The following is a 25,027-nucleotide window of genomic DNA, read 5'->3' on the forward strand; positions in this document are numbered from 1 at the left end:
GTCACATCTCCTTATCTTTGCTCAGACTGTTTCCGCTGTTTATCCTTCCCAACTCCCCACACCCACACAAACTTCCTGAGATCTGACAGTGGGTCCCACATGTCCTTGGCTTTTATCACTCCCTGTCTCAGATTGCTTTGCCTGTTTCCTGGGGGATGTCTTATTCTCTAGTCAGATTGGCAGCTCCTCAAGGATAGCATCCCCACCTCTATGCTACAGGGGAAGAAGGGGCTGCATGGTCAGGAGGTGGTGGGAGGGGGATACTTCAGTAGCTGTCTGAGAGAGGATTGATCAAAAGCCAAAATCAGGGCAGAAGCTTACTCAAAATACTTAGAAATAAATATCTAGATTATTGATAAAATATGAAACGAAAGTTTTAGCAAATTATTTTGAGTAAATGCTTTACGAGGAGGAAACTCAGCCCCAAAGAGGAATATGCCCTAAAATACATGGAGAATTAGCTGTGCTCTTTCTGTTAGGCAAAGAAGCACAGACAGATGAAGGAAGATATTTGTGTAAAATGTAAAAGTGATATTTCAGACATTATGAGAGGTAAAGTGGATGGGTGAATGATGGGAGAATTTCCCATGTCACCAGAGTCTGCCAATTTGGGTCGGTAGGTCTAACACTTACAACCAGCATCTTCCATATGGCCCAGGTAGTCCGTAGTACTGTGAACATTCTGGATGGTGGCTTGGATGGAGCCTCCAGCTTTGCAGACACTGTGTAAGAAAAGGAGGTGATGTTGAAGTAGTCACTGGCCCACAGGTTACCAAGGATAACATTCATTGCCTTTTTAGTCTGTAGGATATAGATGAAGTAAAGGAGATGGACCAAGACTTGAGGTCTTGCTCAAGACTGAAAGGCACTTTCTATACAAAGTATTGAGGTCTAAGTGTTGTATGGTTTTAACATTTTCTGACTCTCAGTTCAGTTCAGTTCAGTCGCTCAGTCATGTCCGACTCTTTGTGACCCCATGAATCACAGCATGCCAGGCCTCCCTGTCCATCACCAACTCCCGGAGTTTACTCAAACTCATGCCTATCGAGTCAGTGATGCCGTCCAGCTATCTCATCCTCTGTCGTCCCCTGTCCTGCCCCCAATCCCTCCCAGCATCAGGGTCTTTTCCAATGAGTCAACTCTTCGCATGAGGTGGCCAAAGTATTGGAGTTTCAGCTTCAGCATCAGTCTTTCCAATGAACACCCAGGACTGATCTCCTTCAGGATGGACTGGTTGGATCTCCTTGCAGTCCAAGGGACTCTCAAGGGTCTTCTCCAACACCACAGTTCAAAAGCATCAATTCTTCGGTGCTCAGCTTTCTTCACAGTCCAACTCTCACATCCATACATGACGACTGGAAAAACCATAGCCTTGACTAGGTGGACCTTTGTTGGCAAAGTAATGTCTCTGCTTTTTAATATGCTATCTAGGTTGGTCATAACTTTCCTTCCAAGGAGTAAGCGTCTTTTAATTTCATGGCTGCAATCACCATCTGCAGTTATTTTGGAGCCCCCCAAAATAAAGTCTGACACTGTTTCCACTGTTTCCCCATCTATTTCTGACTCTAGCACTCGGTAAATCTAGAAGTCCTAAGACCTAAGTCAAAATGCTCTATAGGCTCTAATGGCTCAAAGCTTAGAACTGCACTGTCCAATGGTAACTGCTAGCCACATGTAGTTATTTAAATATAAATGTACATTGTTGTTGTTCAGTCACTCAGTAATGTCCGACTCTTTGCGACCCCATGGGCTGCAGCATGCCAGGCTTCCCTGTCCATCACCGTCTCCCTGAGATTGCTCAAACTCATGTCCATTGAGTCAGTGATGCTATCCAACCATCTCGTCCTCTGTCATCCCCTTCTCCTCCTGCTCTCAATCTCTCCCAGCATCAGGGTCTTTTCTGAGTTGGCTCTTCACATCAGGTGGCCAAAGTATTGGAGCTTCAGCACCAATCTTCCAGTGACTATTCAGGGTTAATTTTCTTTAGGATTGACTGGTTTGATCTCTTTGCAGTCCAAGGGACTCTCAAGAGTCTTCTCCAACACCACAGTTCAAAAGTATCAATTCTTCTGTGCTCAGCCTTCTTTATGGTCCAACTCTCACATCCACACATGACTACTGGAAAAACCATAGCTTTGACTAGACTAATATTTGTCAGCATTTAACTAATGTTTACCTTTGCAGTATTTTTAACTAACAAAATGTATGTTAGCTAAAATTGAAGAAAGAATCAAAATTCTGTTTCTTCCCTTGCAGTAGCCACATTTCAAGGGTTCAATAACCACATGTGGACAGCAGCTACTGTATTGGAGAGTAAATTAGTACATCTAAAAGTACATACTTTTAGAACATTTCCAGCATCAAAAAAGTTCTGCTGGACTGTAGTGGTCTAGAAGGTTCAAGCTCTGTGCTTTCAGAGCACTAGGATTCATGTGTTCCTATGGTTTCTGAACCCCATGACCCAGAATTCAATGATTCCAGGGCTGCCCTAAAGTTTAATAGTGTTGGATCCCCTGGAGAAGGGAATGACTACCCACTCCATTATTCTTGCCTGGAGTATTCCATGGATAGAGGGGCATGGTGGGCTACAGTGGTTGCAAAAAAGTCAGACATGACTGACGACTAACACATCAATAATTTTGCATGCTTTGGTTTCTGTTCTCTCTAATCTGTTCTTCTACATTACCATCTGTTTCTTCCAGGGTGGTCTTCTCACCAGCCCCCAGCTAACCTAGATTCCATTTCATCTCCACAACTTTGCTCTTTATTTATTTATAGCTTCACAGTTACTTCAGTTGTTCTTTCTCTGGGCAGCCCTTCCTTGACTGCCTACTCTGATCAATGCCTTTCACACCCAGACATTCTCTGTCCCAGACTATTTGCTGATTATCTTACGTGGAATATTTTCATCCTCCATACAGATACTGTGTCTTCTGAGAACAGGGCTTAGAATGCTACTTCCCCTTGGCTCCCTTCTCCATGATGTATTTAGTATAGGACTAGACTCAAGGAATATAGTATGTAGGTTCTAGTATTAGGTACCATTTATAGGATACTTGCTATGTTCCTGGCACTGTAGTTTAGGTGCATAACCTCATTTTATCTTCACAGCAACACAACAAACAAGATGCTAATAATATCCTCATCTTACAAGTGATGACATTGAGGCTCAGAGAGTGAAGTGGCTAGTCACTGATGGACCAGGGACTCAAATGTGTATTTTGGAGGTGTTAAATCCAGTGATTTAAGGCATAATCTTTTATATATGTGTGGATTCTAGAAACCACATGTAGAACTTGTGCCTTGCCTTTCTCTCTACATCTTAAACTGATAGAAGATGCCTTGAATGCTCCTAAGTAGGTAACAAGTTTTCCTGCCATAAGATGGGATAGGTCACACATTCTGGGATCAGAAGCTGAGCACCATATTCTTAATTCCATTGAGAGGACTGACACATAAAGGATGACTTTTCCTAAGAATCTCCTGTTATCCAGGGACAGATTATGTTTTTAGAAGTGTGTTGCTTAATCTCCTACTATTTGGAGATTTTCCAGCTGTCTTTCTGTTGCTGATTTCCAGTTTTATTCCATTTAGTCTGAGAGCATAGTTTGTATGATTTATATTATTTTAAATTTGTTAAGGTGTGTTTTATGACCCACAATGTAGCCTGTTTTGGCAAATGTTCCATGTGAGCTTGGGGCCAATGTGTATTGTTGGATGAAGCATTGTATAGATGTCAGTTAGATCCAATTAATTGATGGTGCTATTCAGTTCAACAGTGTCCTTACGGATTTTCTGTCTGCTGGATATGTCCATGTCTAATATGAGGAAATTGAAGTCTCCAACTATATGAATGATTTTTCTATTTCTTCTTGCAGTTCTATTCATTTTTGCCACATATATTTTGACACTGTAATTTCAATTGGATACACAGTAAGGATTATTATGTTTTCTTGGAGACTCAACCTTTTTCCATAATATAATGCACTTCTTAATCTTGACAATTATCTTGCTCTGAAGTGTACTTGGTCTGAAATTAATATAGCTGTTCAGCTTTCTTTGGGTTAGTGTTAGCATAGCATATGGTTCCATCCTGTTACTTTTAATCTATCTGTGTCTTTATATTTAAAATGGGTTTCTAGTAGAAAACATATAGTTGGTTCTTTTGTTTTGTTTTCTTTTAATTGACGCTAACAGCTTCTATCTTTTAACTGGTATATTTAGACAAGTCATCATTAAAATGATTACTGATATAGCTAGATTAATATTTGCTATATTTTAACACTGCTTTCTCTTCATTTCCCTTTGTTGCTTTGTCTCTTACTCTTTTTTCTGACTTCTTTGATTTTAATTGAGTGTTTTATATGGTCTTGTTTTCTCTCGTCTCTTAGCATATCCATTATGTTAAGAAAATTTCTTAGTGGTTGCCCTAGAGTTTACAATATGCCTTTACAGTTAATCCAAGTCCACATTCAAATAACACTTTACAACTTCATGCATAGTTCAAGTACCTTGTGACAGAGTAGTCCAATTCCTTTCTTTTGTCCCTTATAGCACTGCTGTCATTAATTTCACTTATCAAAAAGCTATAATCACTGAATACACAGTTGCTCTAATTATTGAGTAAATTGTTATCTGTTAGATCAATTAGTTTAAAAATAAAATATATTACTTTACCTTTATTTATTATTTCACTAACAATCTTCCTTTCTTTATGTAGATCCAAGTATCTGAGCTATCTCATTTTCCTTCTCTGAAGAATTTCTTTTAACATTTAGCTGTGCAAGACAGGTCTACTGGTGAGAATTCTCTCAATATTGGTTTGGCTGATAAAGTTTTTATTTTTCATTTTGGAAGGACAATTTTGTTGTCAAATTGGGTGGTTTTCTCCTTCAACACTTTAAATATTTCACTACCCTCTCTTTTTCCTTGCATGGTTTCTCAAGAGAAATTCAATGTAATTCTTATCTTTGTTCCTCTATAAGAAAGATAATATTTTCTGTGGGCTTTTTCAGGATTTCTCTTTGTCTTTGATTTTCTGCATATGCCTCCATGCACATCTTTTAGTATTTATCCTGCTTAGTGTGCTCTGAGCTTCAAGGACCTCTGATTTGATGGAGGTCATTTGTTATTTGGAAAATCTGTGCCTGTTAATCCTTCAAATATTTCTTCTGCAACATTCTTTCTTCTCCTTATGGTATTCCCATTAAACATGTTATACTTTTGTACAAGTACATAGCTTTTGGATATTCTGTTGGTTTTCTTTTTTATTTTTTTCATTCTCTTTTCTATTTGTTTTTCAGTTTGGGAAGTTTCTATTCTCATATCTTCAAGTTCACTGATTCTTTCTTTGGCAATGTTCAGTTCCCTGATGAGCCATAAAAAGCATTTTTCATTCTTGTTACAGTGTTTTATATTTCAAGCCTTCTTATAAATTTTCTTAGTGTAAATCTCTCTGGTTAAATTTCCCATCTGTTCGTGCATGTTGTCCACTTTTCACATTAGAATCCTTGGCATATTAGTCATACTGGGCTCCATGTCTATGAAGGTCCTAATTGATAAGGAACCAAGACACTAAGGTAGGCCTAGGCCTATAAGGTCGAAGGGTGATGGGATGGCAGGGAGTCTGGTCTCAGGGAACCACTGATCCAGCACTCTGCTTTCTGAGTTTTCTAAATCAAAAGCTACAAAAGACCCCCAGAGTCCCTGTTACCTGCTTCATCTTGGTATCACACATGGAGCCACTCACATCGAAAACAAACTCCACATTTTTACCAACAGGTTGGAAGGCCTCTGGGTGCAAAGTCATGAATAAAATAGCCGTTGTAAATCTGAGGAAAACAGAACTGAAATCAACATAAACTGTGAAAGCGTCTAAATCAAGTCCTCTCTTATTTTGCTACATAAAACTCTACTCTTTTCCTTCCTAGGCCTTATCACTGCTGCCATTAAACAGGCATTTGTGGAATTGCTTGCTCAATGTCTGTCTCCTCCAGCAGAACTATGTATCTCTGCTGGTCAGACTGCCAGCCCAGGGCCTGCCCCTGAGTGCAGAGAGAATGACTGGCTTGAGGCCAAAGGCTCCAAGGATCAGGATCTCTATAATATGTGAGTTCCTGTCTGTGAGAGCTGGGCTTGTACAGTCTTGAGGGCCCCGAGGGACTATTTGCCTGGGCTCCAGGAACTGTAAATACTGTTTCAACCTCTCTCTATAGAGTGAGTCTGAGGCCCAGCTCCACTGCTGCCAGGGGCTGGGAGTTTGCAGGGCCTCCCTCTCCTCCTTCAGCCTCCTTTCTGCTGTTGCTGGGCAGAGCAGGGAGGGGAGGAGGGAGCAGAGGCTGAGTGAGCAGTTTGTTCAGAAGGGATTGGTTAGACCAGGTGCAGATGCCTTGGGCTATCAGGTATGTGATTGGCTGCTGACCCCCTTCCCCCACTCCATCTCTCTTTCTGCAGAGCCTGGGGCCTGGGACAGTTGAGGGAAAGGGAGAGGGAAGTTGGGAGGGCCCCCAGGACCAGTGGCAGCTCAGCCTAAGGAAGTATAGGCTTGCAGAGGGTCTGTCCTGCCCAGAAGCCTGAAGCAGGCTCTGCCCCAGGATAACCAGCTCATTCTCCTCTCAGACATTCAGGCATTCTCTGATCACAAAGCTAGACACACTATCTCCTCCCCTCTTGGAGGGCAGGACTGGGAGTGGAGAGAAGGAAGGAAGATGGGAGGACATCCTGCTCTTCCCCTCCATGCCAGCCTTTTAATTAATTCACAAGCACAAGTTTAGGCTCTGTCTGCACTTTTCCCTTGCACACTACAGCAGTCCTCCAAGGCCTGAGTCAAACACCCTGAAACTGCCCAAGCAACAGGCAGAGTCTAGCTGTCTTTCCATGTTCTTCCCATACCTGTGTAGGTGAGAGCTTCTGGGAAAATCACATCCCATCTCTCCATGCACCCAGGTTCACTGGTGGTGCCACACCTCACATCTTATAAACCAGCAGCATTACCTCTCACACTCCCTTCAGCTATCATGCCACACTGTTCTCAGGAACCGTCTCCCTTCCCTCCACAGGAGAACACTAAGGGCGCCAGGCCATGTCCCTTGGACTGCACGCTCCACTCTTGCACAAGGTCCACATGACTTTATGCCTCATCCCTCTACTGAAAGACAAAACAATCCTTCCCTAATCCCGTGCATGCGCAGCCTCCAGGACCTAACAGGAGCCTGACTCCTACTGTCCAACCCTACCCATGCACCCGACTGGGTCTTCTTTAGAATTTAAAAATGTTGCTGTCTTTTCCACCCACTAAGACAACCTCCATTCATCCCGATCCCACCCAAACTTCAAACCAGCTCCTTTCTTCCTGGTAGCATGCCGAGGTAACGAGCTCACAGCTGTAATGGTCTTCTCATCTCCAGTTTACTCCACTGCCTACTGGAGCCTAGGTCCCACCCTCACCACTGATCCTTCTCTCACCAAAGGCAGCAATGACTAGTTGGTTTGAAAACTCACTGGATGTACTTCAGTTCTCCTCAGACTGCACCTCCCTGATGTAGTTCACAATTGACAATCACTTCTGGTCCTTAGGAGAATCTTGTCCCCTGGGATTCAGAGATGACAAAAGCTCCTTATTCTCCTCCAGGCTCTCAGGCCCATGGGATTCAGTCTCTTTCTTCAGCTCCATGTTCTTCCTGTGTTCCATACGTAGTGTTGCCTAATATTTGTCAGTCGTGGCATGCAAAGAAAATTACATTTGTGTGGCACAGTGGGGGAAGTGGTGGGCATTTAGAACCCTGAACAGCCCGATGTCAGTTGGTGGGGCTGGATATCCCAAGGGTTGTGGAGATCAATAGCTGCTTGACTGGGAAGCTCTGCTTTAGCAACTGTCATCCTAGATCTGCTCTTATGGCTCTAGACATTCTGCCTGGGTCACCTCCCTAGCTCTTTTGGGTTCAGCCCATGAATCTCCATTGCTGACCCCACAAGTCCTTCTCCAGTCCAATGCTCTTCACTCGTCCCCCTCCACAAATTCATACCCACTCACCACTGGACCCATTCCCTTGGATGGCTGAAGCCTTCAGTGTATGCTGCCCAAACAAATTCATTACCTTCCTCCCATCCTGTCCTTGTGTGTGTGTGTCACTTAGAGGCACCATCGTGCACATGTTCAGTCCACATACAAACCTGAGTGTCACCCTGAATCCTCCTGTGTCCCTCACTCTTCATATCTATTCAGCCACAAGTCCATGCTGGTTTGATCTGCTGGATATGTCTCAGGTCCACCCTTCCTCACTGTCCCAAACTAATAAAGCCCCAAGTTAGGACTTCTTTCCCTCTGGTTTCCCTGCTTCTATTGAGGTCCCTTCCCTCCACACATCTTTGCAGCAGCTGCATGGTCTGGTGTTTCTAAACACAAACCTCATAGCAACACTCCCTCCCATGGCTCGCTCCCTGGGCATGTTCAACATAAATTTTGTATTCCTTATCAAGCCCCTGCACCAGTCATGGCCTTCAGGCTCACCTCTGAACATATCCTGAGCCTCAAATTAACACTGCAGGAGCTCCAATCCTCTTGTAGTTCCCTTCACATCCCTGGATTTTTCCAACCTCCATTCTTTGTATCATGCAGCCCTCAGTTTACTAGACTGCCTTTGCCTCTGAGAGCATCCTTCCCAACCTGGCACATGTCTTTGAATTCTTTAAGACCACAGTATGTCTTTACTTCCTCTAGGGAGCACTCTCTGACCTCCTCACCCCTCACAATGGATTCCATCATACTTAAGATTCATTGACAAAGCACTTCTCATCTTGTGTCATTCTTGCATGCCTCTGTTCCACCTGGAGACAGTAAATAAGATCAGTGTGATTCAATTCAGGTTTCCCAACCCAGGCAGTAGTGGGCATAATAGATTAGGTGTTCATGGAGTGAGGGTGTTGGGCTTTGAAAGGCAGGCATACTCAAATAAAATGGTAGGTAGGTGGATTGAAGGGTTCTTGTGTGGCGGATGCAGGAATCAGAGCACACACTGGATGGGAGTATCAGTTCAATTCAGTCGCTCAGTCGTGTCTGACACTTTGCGACCCCATGGACTGCGATATGCCAGGCTTACCTCTCCAACGCCAACTCCTAGAGCTTGCTCAAACTCATGTGCATCAAGCCAGTGGTGCCATTTGACCATCTCATCCTCTGTCATCCCCTTCTCCTCCTGTCTTCAATCTTTCCCAGCATCAGGGTATTTTCCAATGAGTCAGTTCTTCACATCAGGTGGCCAAAGTATTGGAACTTCAGCTTCAGCACCAATATTATTCAGGACTGATTTCCTGTATGATTGACTGATTTGACGTCCTGGCAGTCAAAGGGACTCTCAAGCATCTTCTCCAACAACACAGTTCAAAAGCATCAATTCTTCAGCGCTCAGCTTTCTTTATGGTCCAACTCTCACATCTATACATGACTACTGGAAAATCCATAGCTTTGACTAGACGGACCTTTGTTGGCAAAGTAATATCTCTGCTTTTTAATATGCCGTTTAGGTTGGTGATAGCTTTTCTTCCAAGGAGCAAGCATCTTTTAATTTCGTGGCTGCAGTCACCATCTGCCGTGATTTTGGAGCCCAAGAAAATAAAGTCTGTCACGGTTTCCATTGTTTCCCCATCTATTTGCTATTAAACGATGGGACTGGATTCCATGATCTTAGTTTTGTGAATTTTTTTTTTTGAATGTTGAGTTTTAAGCCAGCTTTTTCACTCCTCCTTCACTTTCATCAAGAGGCTCTTTAGTTCCTCTTCGCTTTCTGCCATAAGGGTGGTGTCATCTGCGTATCTGAGGTTATTGATATTTCTCCCGGCAATCTTGATTCCAGCTTGTGCTTCATCCAGCCTGGCATTTCACATGATGTAATCTGTATACATGTTAAATAAACAGGGTGACAATGTACAGCCTTGGCATACTCCTTTCCCCATTTGGAACTAGTCCGTTGCTCCATGTCTGGTTCTAACTGTTGCTTCTTGAGCTGCGTACAGATTTCTCAGGAGGCAGCTAAGGCGGCCTGGTATTCCCATCTCTTTAAGGATTTTCCAGTTTGTTGTGATCCACACAGTCAAAGGTTTTGGAGTGGTCAATAAAGCAAAAGTAGATGTTTTTCTGGAGGTCTCTTGCTTTTTCTATCATCCAGGGGATGTTGGCAACTTGATCTCTGGTTCCTCTGCCTTTTCTAAAGGCAGCTTTACATCTGGAAGTTTGAACACCTTTTCCAGCTTGAACATCTGGAAGTTCTCCGTTCACATGCTGTTGAAGCCTCGCTTGCAGAATTTTGAGCATTACATTGCTAGCGTGTGAGATGAGTGCAATTGTGCAGTAGTTTGAGCATTCTTTGGCATTGCCTTTCTTTGGGAATGGAATGAAAACTGATCTTTGCCAGTCCTGAGGCCACTGTTGCATTTTCCAAGTTTGCTGGCATATTGAGTGCAGCACTTTCACAGCATCATCTTTTAGGATTTGAAATAGCTCAATTGCAATTCCATCACCTCCACTAGCTTTGTTCGTAGTGATGCTTCCTAAGGCCCACTTGACTTCACATTCCAGGATGTCTGGCTCTAGGTGAGTGATCATACCATCGTGATTATCTGGGTCGTGAAGATCTTTCTTTTATAGTTCTTCTGTGTATTCTTGCCACCTCTTCTTAATATCATCTCCTTCTGTTAGGTCCATACTGTTTCTGTCCTTTATTGAGCCCATCTTTGCATGAAATGTTCCCTTGGTTTCTCTAATTTCTGGAAGAGATCTCTAGCCTTTCCCATTCCATTGGTTCTGCTATTTCTTTGCATTGATCACTGAGGAAGGCTTTCTTATATCTCCTTGCTCATCTTTGGAACTTTGCATTCAGATGGGTATAGCTTTCCTTTTCTCCTTTGCCTTTAGCTTCTCTTCTTTTCTCAGCTATTTGCAAGGTTTCCTCAGACAACCATTTTGCCTTTTTGCATTTTATTTCCTTGGGGATGGCCTTGATCACTGCCTCTTGTAAAATGCCATGAACCTCTGTCCATAGTTCTTCAGGCACTGTGTCTATCAGATCTAATCCCTTGAATCTGTTTGTCACTTCCACTGTATAATCGTAAAGGATTTGATTTAGGCCATACATGAATGGTCTAGTGGTTCTTCCTACTTTTATCGATTTATGTCTGAATTGTGCAATAAGGAGTTCATGATCTGAGCCATAGTCAACCTGTGGTCCTCTCTTTGCTGACTCTATGAGGAGTATCAGTTGTACTCTAATGCCTGGTTGCATCTGTCCTATCCACAACTTTACTCGAGGCAATGCTGGGAGGACTAAAGAATGAAAAAGCAGACAAACACCTCAATTTACACACATATGCATGTACACACACACACACACACACACACGCACACACACGCACACCCCAGAATACCATGTTACGGCTCTGGTGCTTTCTACTAGCATGACACCCTCAGTTCCTATTCTGAGAGGGCAAATTCTCTTTTTTTCCCCTACATAACAGGCTTCTGTCACACTTCTATGCCTCTGCACATGCTATTCCCCTCTCTCCGCATGTCATTCCCTTCACCCTGTCAGCCCAGGCCAAGGTAAACTCTGGTTAGTTTTCCTATGCTGACCTAAAGGCCAGCTTCAGCAGGAAGACTCCCGTGAAACCCTCCTCAGCAGTATCCATACATAACCCATTACAGGTTTATACACAGCACTTAGCACCTTTTATGATGGCTCCAACTCTATGTATCTGGCTACCTCAGGATGGGACATTCCAAAGAGAGACTAGGGGCTGCATCCAATTTACCCTGATTTCCCAGAGTCAGTGCAGGCAGGATGCGGCTAGAGGTGGTTTCCTGCTTGGTGGAGGTGAGTCCACATATGAATGAATGAATGAGGAAATGTATGAGGAGAGGTGTAACCAAAGCACTATATTAGCCCAGAATAGAGAGAGGAATTGTAAGTGAGGTGGGGTCACCATGGAAGTGGCCCTGAAGCACGATCTTCAAGGATGAGGAGGACACTCACCAGTGGAGAAGGGAAGGGGAAGACATTCCCAAGGTGGCAGATAGTTGGAGCACATCCTCAGGCACAGATGTTTGGCAGGTTCAGGTGCTTTGGGACAATGGTGTGTGGTGTGTCATGGTGTGGGGCAGCTGAAGGATGGTTTGTGTGCTGGAGGCAGTGAGAGGTGCTGTGGAACAAGCAGGCTGGGACCAGACATCTCAGGCTGCCACACAATTGTTGTCAAGACAAGGGTCCCGGATCAGCCTCTACTCCTCTGGAAGAGGATGGGACCTCGGCATTGTTTTTGTGAGTGCGTGAGCTCAGAATTTAAGGGCTCCCAGTTTAGGCAAATGGCTCAAGTGAGGCTAAAAGGCTTTTTAAAATGTAGAGACATCCAGAAAGCCCAAGAGAACACGAGAGTATCAGAGCTGTAGAAAGTATGAGAGACTAATCACTGGCCAATATTTCCCTTCCTAAAAGGACTGGTTAGGAGTGGACTATGGCTTGCTTCACTTAGGAGTGTGTTTACCTGGAGTTCAGTTCAGTTTCTTGAATTCAAGTTCCAGGTCTCTAAGCCTTTGGGGCACATGTGCCTCCCCGCTGCGAAGTCATGTGTTGCTACACACCATCTTGTCCGTGTGCACTAGTCCTCACTGATCCCCAGGGAGAAACAAACAAGTACCTCGTGGAGGCCAGCGCCTTGTTTCCCAGGACTGCCTGACTCCTGAGCCCACTTTCCATTCTGCTGGCCCTCTCACGTGCACGTCTCCTGTGATATCCTCCAATGCTACATCATACTGGACCACAACGTTGGCCATCATCCCTGAGCTGGAGAAGGCAGACTTGTCTTGCAGTGTTGGACAGAAGGTAATTCGGACACAGGTCTCTCCCCTCTCAATCCTGGTGGATGGGAGCGAGTCAGCCTCACCTGCATGGGTGGTGGTATGAAGAGTTCACCAGGCAGAAAGCCAAGTAAGGGGACATCAAAAGGGGCAATATCTAGGGAGGGTGAGAAGTGAGCTCTGCACCACCTGCTGCTCCTTTTGCCTGCAACGCCCCCACCCCACCTGCCCAAATACCACATGCTTCTCCCAAACCTATAATCAGCTCCCTCTACGCTGCCTCTTCCAAGCAAGCCCAGCCTGACAGACCCAGCCCCCACTCAGCTCCCAGGCTCTGGCAGTCTGGCTATCACTCACAACTTCATCCTGGCTCATTTGCCATCCATCCTGGAGCCCAGGCTCTGGAGGAGTGTCATGTCCTCATGAGCCTGGATCTCCTCCTGGAGAGACCCTGGGGTGTGCGTTGCAGAGAGAGACAGATACACAGACAGGGCCTCTGTCTCCCCCAACACCCCTTACTGCTGTGGGAACTTACAGTCTAGCAAAGTTCTCTTCTAGATAGAATTTCATGTGTTTTCTTCCCCCCTCTGCCTTTTGACTCTCACAGAATCACGTGTGTGAAGAAGCCTTTGAGCACCTCGTGAAATCACAGATGAATTTCTGGTCCCGGATGTTTGCTGAGCGGGCCACAAGATCAACTCCTCTGGAATTTCAGTGCAAGACAAATGTCCATTTAGATATGCCTCTGTGCCTCCTTTCCCGCCCCGCCCCTGCCCCCCCCCCTCCCCGCGGAACATGGAAACTAGGGAATTCTGCTCCCCACCCCCTTTCCTGCTACAGCTGTCAGGAAGCTTAGGGGCAAACTGAGCCCCCATACTCTCTGAGGCGCCTGCTTACATACATTCCCTTGGCTTCCTTCCTTTCAGAGGTCTTTGTTCTGTTTGATCTCCACAGGATTGGCTCTCCCCTCTGTTTTAACCCTTAAGGAGAAGGGGTGGAGGAGGCAGCTGCCATTTATGGCTTAGGGTTTAAAAAGAGTGCAGGCTCCAAGGACTCAGTTGCTGCCTGTGGGCCCCTGGACAAGTTATTCACACTCTCTACACCTCAGACTCCTCATCTGTAGCCTGGGAAGGATAATAGCTCCTCTTTCATAAATAAAGTTGGTGCAAATTCAGTGAGATCATTTATGTAAAGCATTTGGAACCATACTTGGATCTTAGTAAGTGCTTGATAATGCTAAGGATTACAATTATCATCAGTTCTTCATTACTGGGTACCAGTGACTTGTGGGGAGGAATTTTCTCAAATTCTCACAGTGGTCCTGGGCCATAGATTGTGCATGCTCATTGTGCAGATGGGAAAAGTGAAGGAGAGCCAGTGAGTGATTTGCCTGCTGCCTCACCTTCACAGAAGGTCAAAGCTGGGATTTGAACCCCGGTCTGTGTCTGTGTCTCCCCGCTCCGCATTCCATGCTGTCTGTCTGGGTGAGCAGGGTCAAATTAGGTAGGACCTTCGAAGCGAAACAGTTTAGTGAGAGTGGCCACATAACATGGATGATTTCTCTGTGCCTGTCCACTCGTCCCTCAGAGGAGGCCTCTAGCCCAGATCACTGGTTCTCCAATATGATTGGACATCAAGCTCACTCACAAATGGGTGATAAAGATAGATTCCTGGGCCCCTCCCAACCTGCTCATGCAGACTCCAGGAGGGTGAGGCCCAGGAATCCATATTTGGACAGCTCATATAGCGATTCTGCTGTAGCCAGTGTGGCCTTCAAATGCCTCAAGATGAAGTTTGAAGCAAGGCTGGCAGTCTCAGTGTTTCTCCGGCCTATAGGACTTGAGATATCCTTTGGGGCAGCCTGTCCTTCACACTGTCATCCCATTGCCTCCCATTCTCAGTCGTAATTCTGGAGGAAAGTAAGTGTGCGTTCTGAATCTCCTAGCATTGTTAATATATCATTTCATGGAGCCAATCCAGCAACTCCTTCCCTACTTTTTACAATTTTGGAGGGAAATCACTAGTGTGGGATATATGGCACTTAATGATTTCACACAGTTGGTTCAGATGAGACCAAGTTTGTAACCAAACTGTCTTCAACTTCAAACATGCCCTCTACTCCTTTAATGGGAAAGGAACCTAGGATAGAAGTAGTATCAGAGGTAAGCAGATGGAAAAGGGGCAGGTTCCTTTTCAGGAAAGGCCTCTATTATGGTTGACCCATAGTGCTGCCCCCACACTTGTGTGGTGTTGGTGCACATGCAAGTTGTCCTCAGAGGTGATACATGAACATATCCAATGCTTGTCTTTTCCAGCACTGTAACCTCTGCACTCAGCCTTTTCACCAATTGGCCAGACCTCCAGCTCAACACCAGCTGGTACTGGTCCAGAGAATGGATCTCATGAACGTGAGTGGAGCTGTTAGATGATCTAGATTTTCCGACCCCCTCTCTGGCTCCAGCAGAACTGACCAGACTTCTAGTTCAACTAAGTCCCTCGCCCACAGTGAGTATTTACTTACTTTTAAAACTGTCTTTCTCTCTCATTCACCCCTTTAAATATTCTGCCTAAGAAATTTTATTACAGGCAATTTACCCAGAGCAAAACTATGTTAGTGACAATCTGAATGTACAATAAAACAATAAAAGGCTAATGATTTGCTTTACAAAATGAGGTTTCAATTTATACACAATACCTCTTTTTAAAAAATTAAATTATTTATTTATTTTACTTTACAACATTGTATTGGTTTTGCCATACATTGACTTGAATCTGCCATGGGTGTACATGTGTTCCCCATCCTGAACCCCCCTCCCAACTCCCTCCCCATCCTATCCCTCTAGGGCATCCCAATGCACCAGCCCCGAGCATCCTGTATCATGCGTCGAACCTGGACTGGTGATTTGTTTCACATATGATAATTTACATGTTTCAGTGACATTCTCCCATATCATCCTGCCCTCGCCCTCTCCCTCTCCCACAGAGTTCAAAAGACTGTTTAATACATCTGTGTCTCTCTTGCTGTCTCACATACAGGGTTATCATTACCATCTTTCAAAATTCCATATATATGCATTAGTATACTGTATTGGTGTTTTTCTTTCTGGCTTACTTCACTCTGTATAATAGGCTCCAGTTTCACCCACCTCATTAGAACTGATTCAAATGTATTATTTTTAATGGCTGAGTAATATTCCATATGCAATACCTCTTGCTCTTCAAATAACTCCTCACACTCATCCCTCCCCCATGCTTTAGATTAAACTTATTTATATGGCATTGATTCCTCAGTATTCAATAGCCAAACCTATTCTGTCCTTGGTTAAGCTCTTTCGGAGGCTGAGAGGAAACCCTGAAGGAAGACAATAGATTTCTGCCAGCAGAATAGAACTCAGTTAGAAAACAGGATTTGACTTAGAGAAATCTCACTTGAGCATAACTTTACTGGAAGATGCCAATTCTTAAATAAGCCATATCCTGCTGGCGGGAGGAAGGTGGAAGTGGGGAAAAAACACCCATTTAATGAACACTTACTGTCATAGGTTTTGATATTCATTAACTCACATCATCTTCATGTAATCCTATGAAGTAGAGATCCTTGTCCCCGCTTTACAGAGGCAGAGATTGAGGCCAAGTGAGACCGTGTGTAAGCCCCTGATCACACATCTAAGATGAACTTGTCATGTTTCAGACTGAATGGAGCCCTACCTGATGCCTACATGAGCAGCTATTTTTCCTTGCTGATGGGCTTCTTCATAGATTTTCTTTACCTGGTCCTTCTTTTCGACTTCTGCAATGTAGACTTTATTGTTGATGGTCCCAATGGAGCAGAAAAGAGGAAGGACAGACAGAAACAAAGGAAAAAAGAGATGGTCAGAGACATAAAGAGAGATACACAAAGAAGGCAGAGGAGGAAGATGGGGAGTGGGGAGAGAAAAAGAGCAAAATAAAACCATGAAGCCAGAGTAGGAGAGGAGAGGAGAGGCCTGGGAGATAAAACCAGGTGAAGCAGTTATCCTTATCTCCATTTGTCAGGTGGGGAAATAGAGACCACACAGTTGGTATGTGGTGGAATTGGTTTTAGGACTTTATGTTTTCCAAAGTGTTGAATGAATTTCGCTGTTTTGGCACATAAAATAATTTTAGGTGGGCTACAACTGAACATTTTTGTTTTAGTTGCCATATATTTACTATAATGTGTATTAAAAATATAACTAGCATGTTGAACACATGAGATCATAGATATTGTTGCTTAGAATAAGCCTAACAAGTAATATTAAGAAGTGTATCTATTTAAAGAAACTGTATTAAGTAAATAATACAGTGGGTAGCACAGGCTGTAAAAATTGTGAAAACGGAATGCAAATTACTGCAAAGGCATCTAAGTTTGACCTTGACTTTAGGGGGCTTGACCTTGACCTTAGGGGGCTCAGAGACTGGTAAGATACTCAGACTTGTTTCACCCACATTTTTCCTGTTGCTCTAAGGAAGGTAGTGAAATATAATGGAGTTCAAAGAAGGGAAGGAGTACCTTAGCCCAAGTCTTCCAGAAAAGGTCCTAGAGGAGACAGCCTTGGTTGTTTGGGAGGTCAAATCAAGGAAGATTTGGACAGATGGCAACTTTTCAGTCTCCTTTATTGGCTCCTTCTCTTCTTGAGTCTAAGTCTTTGGGACACTTTGAGGTGCTGTTGTAGACCTCCCCTTCCTCTCCTCTGTTCTTTCTCCAGTCACTCTGTAGGTGAGGTCATCTAGTCCCATGGCTTTAAATATCATTTGTACACAGATGACTCCCAAATCTGTATCTCTAGTATGGACCTTTCTTCTGAAATCCAGACCTATATACTGTTTATTTTACATTTCACTAGCATTTCCAATAAGCACCTAAAGCTTAAGATATCCCAAACTGAGTTCCTTGTATCTCCCCTATCTCCCAATTCCACTCCTCCCCTGGTTTTCCTTATCTCAGGAAATAGTTGTTCCACTGAAAATCTTAGAGTCATGCTTGACTCCCTTCTTCCTCTCATGCTCCACTCCTAATCCATCAGGGAATTTTGGCCCTATCTTTAGATACATCAACAATCTACTTCTCACTACTCTCACAGTTACTACTCTAGTTTAAACTACCAACATTTCTTGTTTTGTTGTTGTTGTTTAGTTGCTAAGTCGTATCCAAATCTTTTGTGACCCCATGGACTGTAGCTTGCCAGGCTCCTCTGTCCATGAGATTTCCCAGGCAAGAATACTTGCGTGTGTGCTCAGTCACTAATACTGGAGTGGGTTGCCATTTCCTCCTCCAGGGATCATCTAGACCCAGAGATGGAACCCACATCTCCTGCAGTGCAGGTGGATTCTTTACCTCTGAGCCACCAGGGAAGCCCTTTCTTGCTTGGATAAATGTAGTATTTATACTAACTGGCCTCCCTCTTTAAAGTCTTGCTGCCTTATTATCTGTTCTCTTCACAGCAATTAGACAGATCCTATTAAATCTTAAGTCAGGCCATGTCCCTTCTTTGTTCAAAACTCTCTGTGGCTCTTGTCTCAACTCAGAGTAAAAGCCAAAGTCCTCTCAGGACCTCCATGGCCCTATGCTTTCTGGCTTACTGTCACCTCCATATCTCTATCTCTTCCTACTCTTCCCATTTTCATTCCTCTTTAGCCACAAAGGCCTCCTTGCTGTTTCTTGAAATTTTTTTCAGCACACTCCTGTTTAAAAGCCTTTGCTTGGAACACTCTTCCTCTAGATATTCACAAATCTTATACTCTTTCTTGTTTTATGTCTTTGTTCAAATGTCATTTCCTCAGAGAGACATCCTTGATCACTAAAACAGCATCTTTCCTCTCTTTATCTCCCTTGCTCTACTTTCTATTTCTTTGTAGCACTTCTCATTCACAAACTGACATATATTTTTTTGCTTATTTTTCCCTTATCTGTTTTCTCTACTGGACTGTAAGCTCCTTGAGGACAAGGATTTTGTCTGTCTTAATTGCTGTATCCCCAGTGCCTGAAATGCTGCCTGGCATATAGAAGGCATTCAACAATTATCTCTGGAATGGGCATTCCCCACAGACAGCAAGAAAATACAGGGATCATGTTTTAGGGAATAAAAAGTTGTTAGATTTGGATGGAGCAGAGAGGTAGGAAAAGAAGTTATGGAGAGAAGTCTGGAGTGGTTGGGTAGGCTTAGATAATAAAGAGCTTTGAACACCAGAATCAATGAGCTCATATGGCAGTGATGACTTGATATGGAGAATGGGAGTCCTAGATAAATCTTGAAGTGGGGATGGGTCAGACCTGGTTTTTGAGGAGTGATAGATAGTTCAGTGTCTTAAAAAATATTACTGTAATTCTGTAAGAGGCATGAACAACAGCCTCTATTTTACAAATGGAGAAACTAATGCACACATACCAGGAAGTGGTTGGGGTGGAATGAACTTATTTGGCCAAAGCAGCAGTTTCTAGGAACACTTGAGGAGCATTTGCAACCTGCAGAAGAGACCACTCAGGCAGGAAGTGTTTCTAGACAGCTGAAACAGACTATTGCTGTGGCTAGGCTCATGCGGGGGTGGGCTGAGCTGGCATTGCCCCAAGGCCTCCTGGTGGATTGTGGGGGTGTAGGGTGGAGCTAGTCAGGCAGCAGCACACTGGAACCTCTGTGTGTGTGCTGCCTCCAGCAAGCATACTTTCCATGCAGTCTGCCCAAGAGCATTTCCTCCAGCCTGCTTTGCTTAATTAACAAAAATATTTTGGAGTTTTTTTGTTTTTATTTTTCTAGTAGAGCAAAAATGCACATTATGTCTGACTTCTTGGCTCTTGCATCATTTGATCAGCAACCTCCCTGGTTAGTCCTCATATGCCAAACCCATGCCATCTTTTTTGCCTATGATTTTCCTGAATTATCCATGTACAGTGATCCCGGTTCCTTCCAATCTTACCTATTTGGAAATCATGCTTCCAGGAAGCCCTCTTTAATACCTCAGCTCTTTTCCCATAAACTCCCTAGGCAGGTGCACACTGCCTACCTCCTCCAACCTTTCCTCTCTTTAGGGGAGTGCCATCTGTCCACCAAGGCCAGGAGGTTCCTGATGACAAAACTCAAGCCCTAGGGCTGCTGTTGATAGAGGCTTATAGATTCTTTATGCACAAAGCCCACCTCTCATGAGGGGGTCTGAGCAAAGGCCAAATCTATGGCTGTGCTGAACTCACTCATCTGCTAAATCTGAGACAAGCCAGGAGCCATTTTCTAATTCATATTAAGGTATTTTATAAGCCAGTGAGGCCTCAGTAAGCTTCTTATTTGCCCCTCCTCTCACATTTACCATCTCAAAGAAGGCACTGTCATCTACCAGGTCAGACAAGCTGGAATCAGGTGGGCACCCTCTATGTTTACTTACTCACTCCCCACATGTATGCACCAGGTTGTTTCTCCCTCTTTATGATTTCTCAAATCCCACCTCACTGCACTGCTTTAGCCCTCAGCAGCTCTTATGTGGATGTTGTTCCGAGCTCCTTATATTTTTGTATGCTTCAAGATAAATCTATTTGCTGAGTAGTATATTTATAGATGATATAAATTAATAAATAATATATACTTGGGAAGTACATGGTCAAGTTTTTTCTGATGGGTCTGCAAACAGATAAGATGGTTTGGAGACCATCAAGTAAGTGCCAGGGACTCGGCTGCCCTCTACCACATAGTTCTTCCTTACCTCTCCAGTCTCATTTTTGACTACGCTCTACCACTGCTTGTGCCCTACACTCCAGTGACACTGAAGGCCTTCCAGATCCCCTAATGAGGAAACATTTGTTCCCGTGATCCTTTCGCCTGGATTCCCCAGCCCTGCCCTCACCCTGTTTTCCTGATGACAGCTCATGTTTCAAAACTCAGTTGAGGTGTCATTTTTGTCATTGGTATGGGTCAGGGAAACTGACCATTGTCTCCTGGTTGGCCTCACCATTCCTACTATTCCACATTCTTGCTTCTCTTTCTTCCCAGCATACTTTATTAAAATTATCTATTTTCATTTTTATTTCCCCCATTAGATTGTGAACTCTTTGGAAGTAGGACCACTGCAATTAATCTTCCTCTTTCCATAATACCAAGCCCAGTGTAAGTCACATAGTCAGCCTCAAGAAGTTTTTGGTTCAAAAAATAATCAAACAAATATTATCAATGACATATTATCTGCCTGCCACTAATTTTAGCATATATTTTCTTGTGTATTAGTTAACTTAATCCTCGCAAGTGGGTTCAATCTTATCCCCATTTTATGGATATGTAAAATTAGATGCTGATAAGTGACATCACTTGTCCTGAGTTTCATAGCTGGCAGAACCAGGATTCAAACTCAAGAGTGCATGCTCTTTATCACTATGTTTGCTGAAAGAATGAACAAAAGAATGAATAAATGTTTGCACATATGAATAAAACAGTGATTTTGGAAGCAGATTTACATGGTAAAATTGGAGATAAAAGCAAAGTGAGGCAGATCCAGGTCAAAGATGGCTTCACGGGCCTCGGCACTGGGCCTGAACAGAGGTGACCAAGCTGTGGGCATAGTGGGAAACCATGGTAGAATGCATGGAGTAGCTTTTCATCAATAGCGGAGGGAAAACAGGAAGCTGGGTTAGACAGACTCTATCCTTGGCCCAGGGCTCCTGGACAAGACTGAAGGTACAGGTTTAGAAACTGAGGCCCAGAGAAGAGAGAAAACACACTCTGTCATTCATTTTGTGGACCTGCCTAATATTTGAGTGAGCTTTAAGAAGTCTCAGAACCGAAGACTCACAGAAGATCACAAATCAAGGGACAAGTTCTTCTCCAACTGTAATGTGCACATGAATTTCTTGTATCTTTTTATTTTATTTTATTTTCATTTATTTTTATTAGTTGGAGGCTAATTACTTCACAACATTGCAGTGGGTTTTGTCATACATTGACATGAATCAGCCATGGATTTACATGTATTCCCCATCCCGATCCCCCCTCCCACCTCCCTCACTACCCGATTCCTCTGAGTCTTCCCAGTGCACCAGGCCCGAGCACTTGTCTCATGCATCCAACCTGGGCTGGTGATCTATTTCACTATAGATAATATACATGTTTCAATGCTGTTCTCTTGAAACATCCCACCCTCGCCTTCTCCCACAGAGTCCAAAAGTCTGTTCTGTACATCTGTGTCTCTTTTTCTGTTTTGCGTATAGGGTTATCATTACCATCTTTCTAAATTCCATATATATGTGTTAGTATGCTGTAATGTTCTTTATCTTTCTGGCTTACTTCACTCTGTATAATGGGGTCCAGTTTCATCCATCTCATTAGAGCTGATTCAAATATATTCTTTTTAATGGCTGAGTAATATTCCATGGTGTATATGTACCACAGCTTCCTTATCCATTCGTCTGCTGATGGACATATAGGTTGCTTCCATGTCCTGGTTATTATAAACAGTGCTGCGATGAACATCGGGGTGCACGTGTCTCTTTCAGATCTGGTTTCCTCGGTGTGTATGCCCAGAAGTGGGATTGCTGGGTCATATGGCAATTCTATTTCCAGGTTTTTAAGGAATCTCCATACTGTTCTCCATAGTGGCTGTACTAGTTTGCATTCCCACCAACAGTGTAAGAGGGTTCCCTTTTCTCCACACCCTCTCCAGCATTTATTGCTTGTAGACTTTTGGATAGCAGCCATCCTGACTGGCATGTAATGGTACCTCATTGTGGTTTTGATTTGCATTTCTCTGATAATGAGTGATGTTGAGCATCTTTTCATGTGTTTGTTAGCCATCTGTATGTCTTCTTTGGAGAAATGTCTGTTTAGTTCTTTGGCCCATTTTTCGATTGGGTCATTTATTTTTCTGGAATTGAGCTGCAGGAGTTGCTTGTATATTTTTGAGATTAGTCCTTTGTTGCTTCGTTTGCTATTATTTTCTCCCAATCTGAGGGCTGTCTTTTCACCTTGCTTATAGTTTCCTTTGTTGTGCAAAATCTTGTATCTTTTTAAAATGCAGATTCTGATTTAGCCAGTCTAGAGTGAAGACTGAGATTTTGACTTTGTAACAAACTCCCAGGTGATGTTGATGCTCCTTCTCCATGAATTTTACTTTGAGTAGCAAGGCTTTAGAATATAACATAGTGGCTGTCATTCATTGAGCTCTACTCTATACAAGACACTGATATACATGTCTATCTCTGTATCACCAAATCTATTCTCCCTTTTTTAAAGTTTTCCCTTGTGGCTCAGATGGTAAAGAATCTGCCTGCAATGCAGGAGACCCTCAATCTCTGATTCGGGAAGATCCCCAGGAGAAGAAAATGGCAACCTATTCCAGCATTCTTGTCTGGGAAATCTCATGGACAGAGGAGCCTGGCAAGCTACTGTTCATGGGGTAGCAAAGAGTCGGACACAACTGAGCAACTAACACTTCCTTTCTCAATTTCCTTTTTTGGAACTCAGGTGTAAAGAATTGCACCTGGGTACTTCCCTGGCTGTCCAATAGTTAAGACTCTGCACTTCCACTGCAGGGGTGCAGGTTCTATTCCTGGTTAGAAAACTAATGTCTTGCATGTTGCATTGTTGTTGTTCAGTCACTCAGTCGTGTCCAAATTTTTGCTACTCAATGGACTGCAGCACACCAGGCTTCCATGTCCTTCACTATCTCCCAGAGTTTGCTCAAACTCATGTCCATTGAGTCGATGATGTCATCCAACCATCTCAACCTCTGTCACCCCCTTCTCCTCCTACCCTCAATCTTTCCCAACATCAGGGGCTTTTCCAAATGAGTCAGCTCTTCACATCAGGTGGCTAAAGTATTGGAGCTTCAGCTTCAGCATCAGTTCTTCTAATGAACATTCAGGGTTGATTTCCTTTAGGATTGACTGCTTTCATCTCCTTGCTGTCCAAGGGAATTTCAAGAGTCTTCTTCAGCACCACAGTTTGAAAGCATCAATTCTTTGGTTCTTAGTTTTCTTTATGGTCCAACTCTCACATCTGTACATTACTGGAAAAACCATAGCTTTGACTAGATGGACTTTTATTGGTAAAGTGATGTTTCTGCTTTTTAATATGCTGTCTAGGTTTGTCATAGCTTTTCTTCCAAGGAGGAAGCATCTTTTAATATCATGGCTGCAGTCTCTGTCCACAGTGATTTTGGAGCCCATGAAAATAAAGTCTGTCACTGGTTCCATTTTTTTCCCCATCTATTTGCTATGAAGTGATGGGGCTGGATGCATGATCTTAGTTTTTTGAATGTTGAACTTTAAGCCAGCATTTTCACTCTCCGCGTACACCTTCATCAGGTGGTTCTTTTGTTACTCCTCACTTTATGCCATTAGGATGTCATCTACATATCTGAGGTTGCTGATATTTCTCTGGCAATCTTGATTCCAGCTTGTGCTTCATCCAGCCTGGCATTTCGCATGACGTTCTCTGCACAGAAGTTCAATCTGCAAATAAGTCTGTAGCAAGGCTTGGCCAAAAGAGAGAGAGAAAAAAAAGAGTTGCACCTGATAAGTGCAATCAGGCACTAAAAGCAAGATAAGCATTTGGCACCCATGATCTTACTTAAGCCTCATCTTGGCTCTGTGGGCTACATAATATTTTTGTTCATATTGTACGGATATGTTAACTGGACCCAGCACCTGAGGTCACACAGTAAGTAACATATCGATCTCATTCCTCACCTTTTCTGAAGCTGTGATCCCTCCGTCTACCCACATATCTAGTTCATTCTCAGTGTGGGGCAGTGGGAAGTGAGGGCATTTGTGACCAGATGGACCTAGAATCAAATTCAGGTTTTGCCACTTCCTGTACTTAATCTCAGAAACTGAGCCTCAGTTTCCTCTCTATGTGACAGGGATAATAGTAGAAATTAGCTCACAAGGAAGCTGTAAGGACTCAATTAAATAACAACGCTAAAATCCCTGATACAGCAACTGACATGTGCTCAGAAAATAGTTAACTCTTCCCTCTGGCCCTAGATTCCTAGGACTGAAAAAGCAGACTAAATAACCATCCCCTCTTGCCCTCAAAGAGTTAATTTCCTTGAAAATCCAAGAGCTCTGTTCCATCACCCCAGAACCAACCTTTGTGCTTGATGAGGAGGGCCCAGAAGGACCTGGTATATCAGTTCCAGGAGAACGGTCAACAAAAAGCTGATGTGGATGAAGCATCTCCACTTAGACAT

The 25,027-nt window shown here is 43.5% G+C and overlaps 1 protein-coding gene across 1 annotated transcript in view; it reads right to left on the reverse strand.

Moving 5' to 3' along the window:
* Nucleotides 1-25,027, reverse strand: part of ITIH6 (inter-alpha-trypsin inhibitor heavy chain family member 6) — a 34,543-nt gene extending 9,516 nt beyond the window's left edge. Inside the window, 11 exon segments of the mRNA XM_043897433.1 lie at nt 634-717; nt 720-801; nt 5,714-5,782; nt 5,784-5,831; nt 12,761-12,957; nt 15,111-15,225; nt 16,409-16,451; nt 16,553-16,663; nt 21,297-21,380; nt 21,382-21,464; nt 24,959-25,027. Of these exon segments, the coding sequence (XP_043753368.1) occupies nt 634-717; nt 720-801; nt 5,714-5,782; nt 5,784-5,831; nt 12,761-12,957; nt 15,111-15,225; nt 16,409-16,451; nt 16,553-16,663; nt 21,297-21,380; nt 21,382-21,464; nt 24,959-25,027 (985 nt within the window).

This window comes from Cervus elaphus, chromosome X (genome assembly GCF_910594005.1).
Source record: "Cervus elaphus chromosome X, mCerEla1.1, whole genome shotgun sequence".
Classification (NCBI taxonomy): Eukaryota; Metazoa; Chordata; class Mammalia; order Artiodactyla; family Cervidae; genus Cervus; species Cervus elaphus.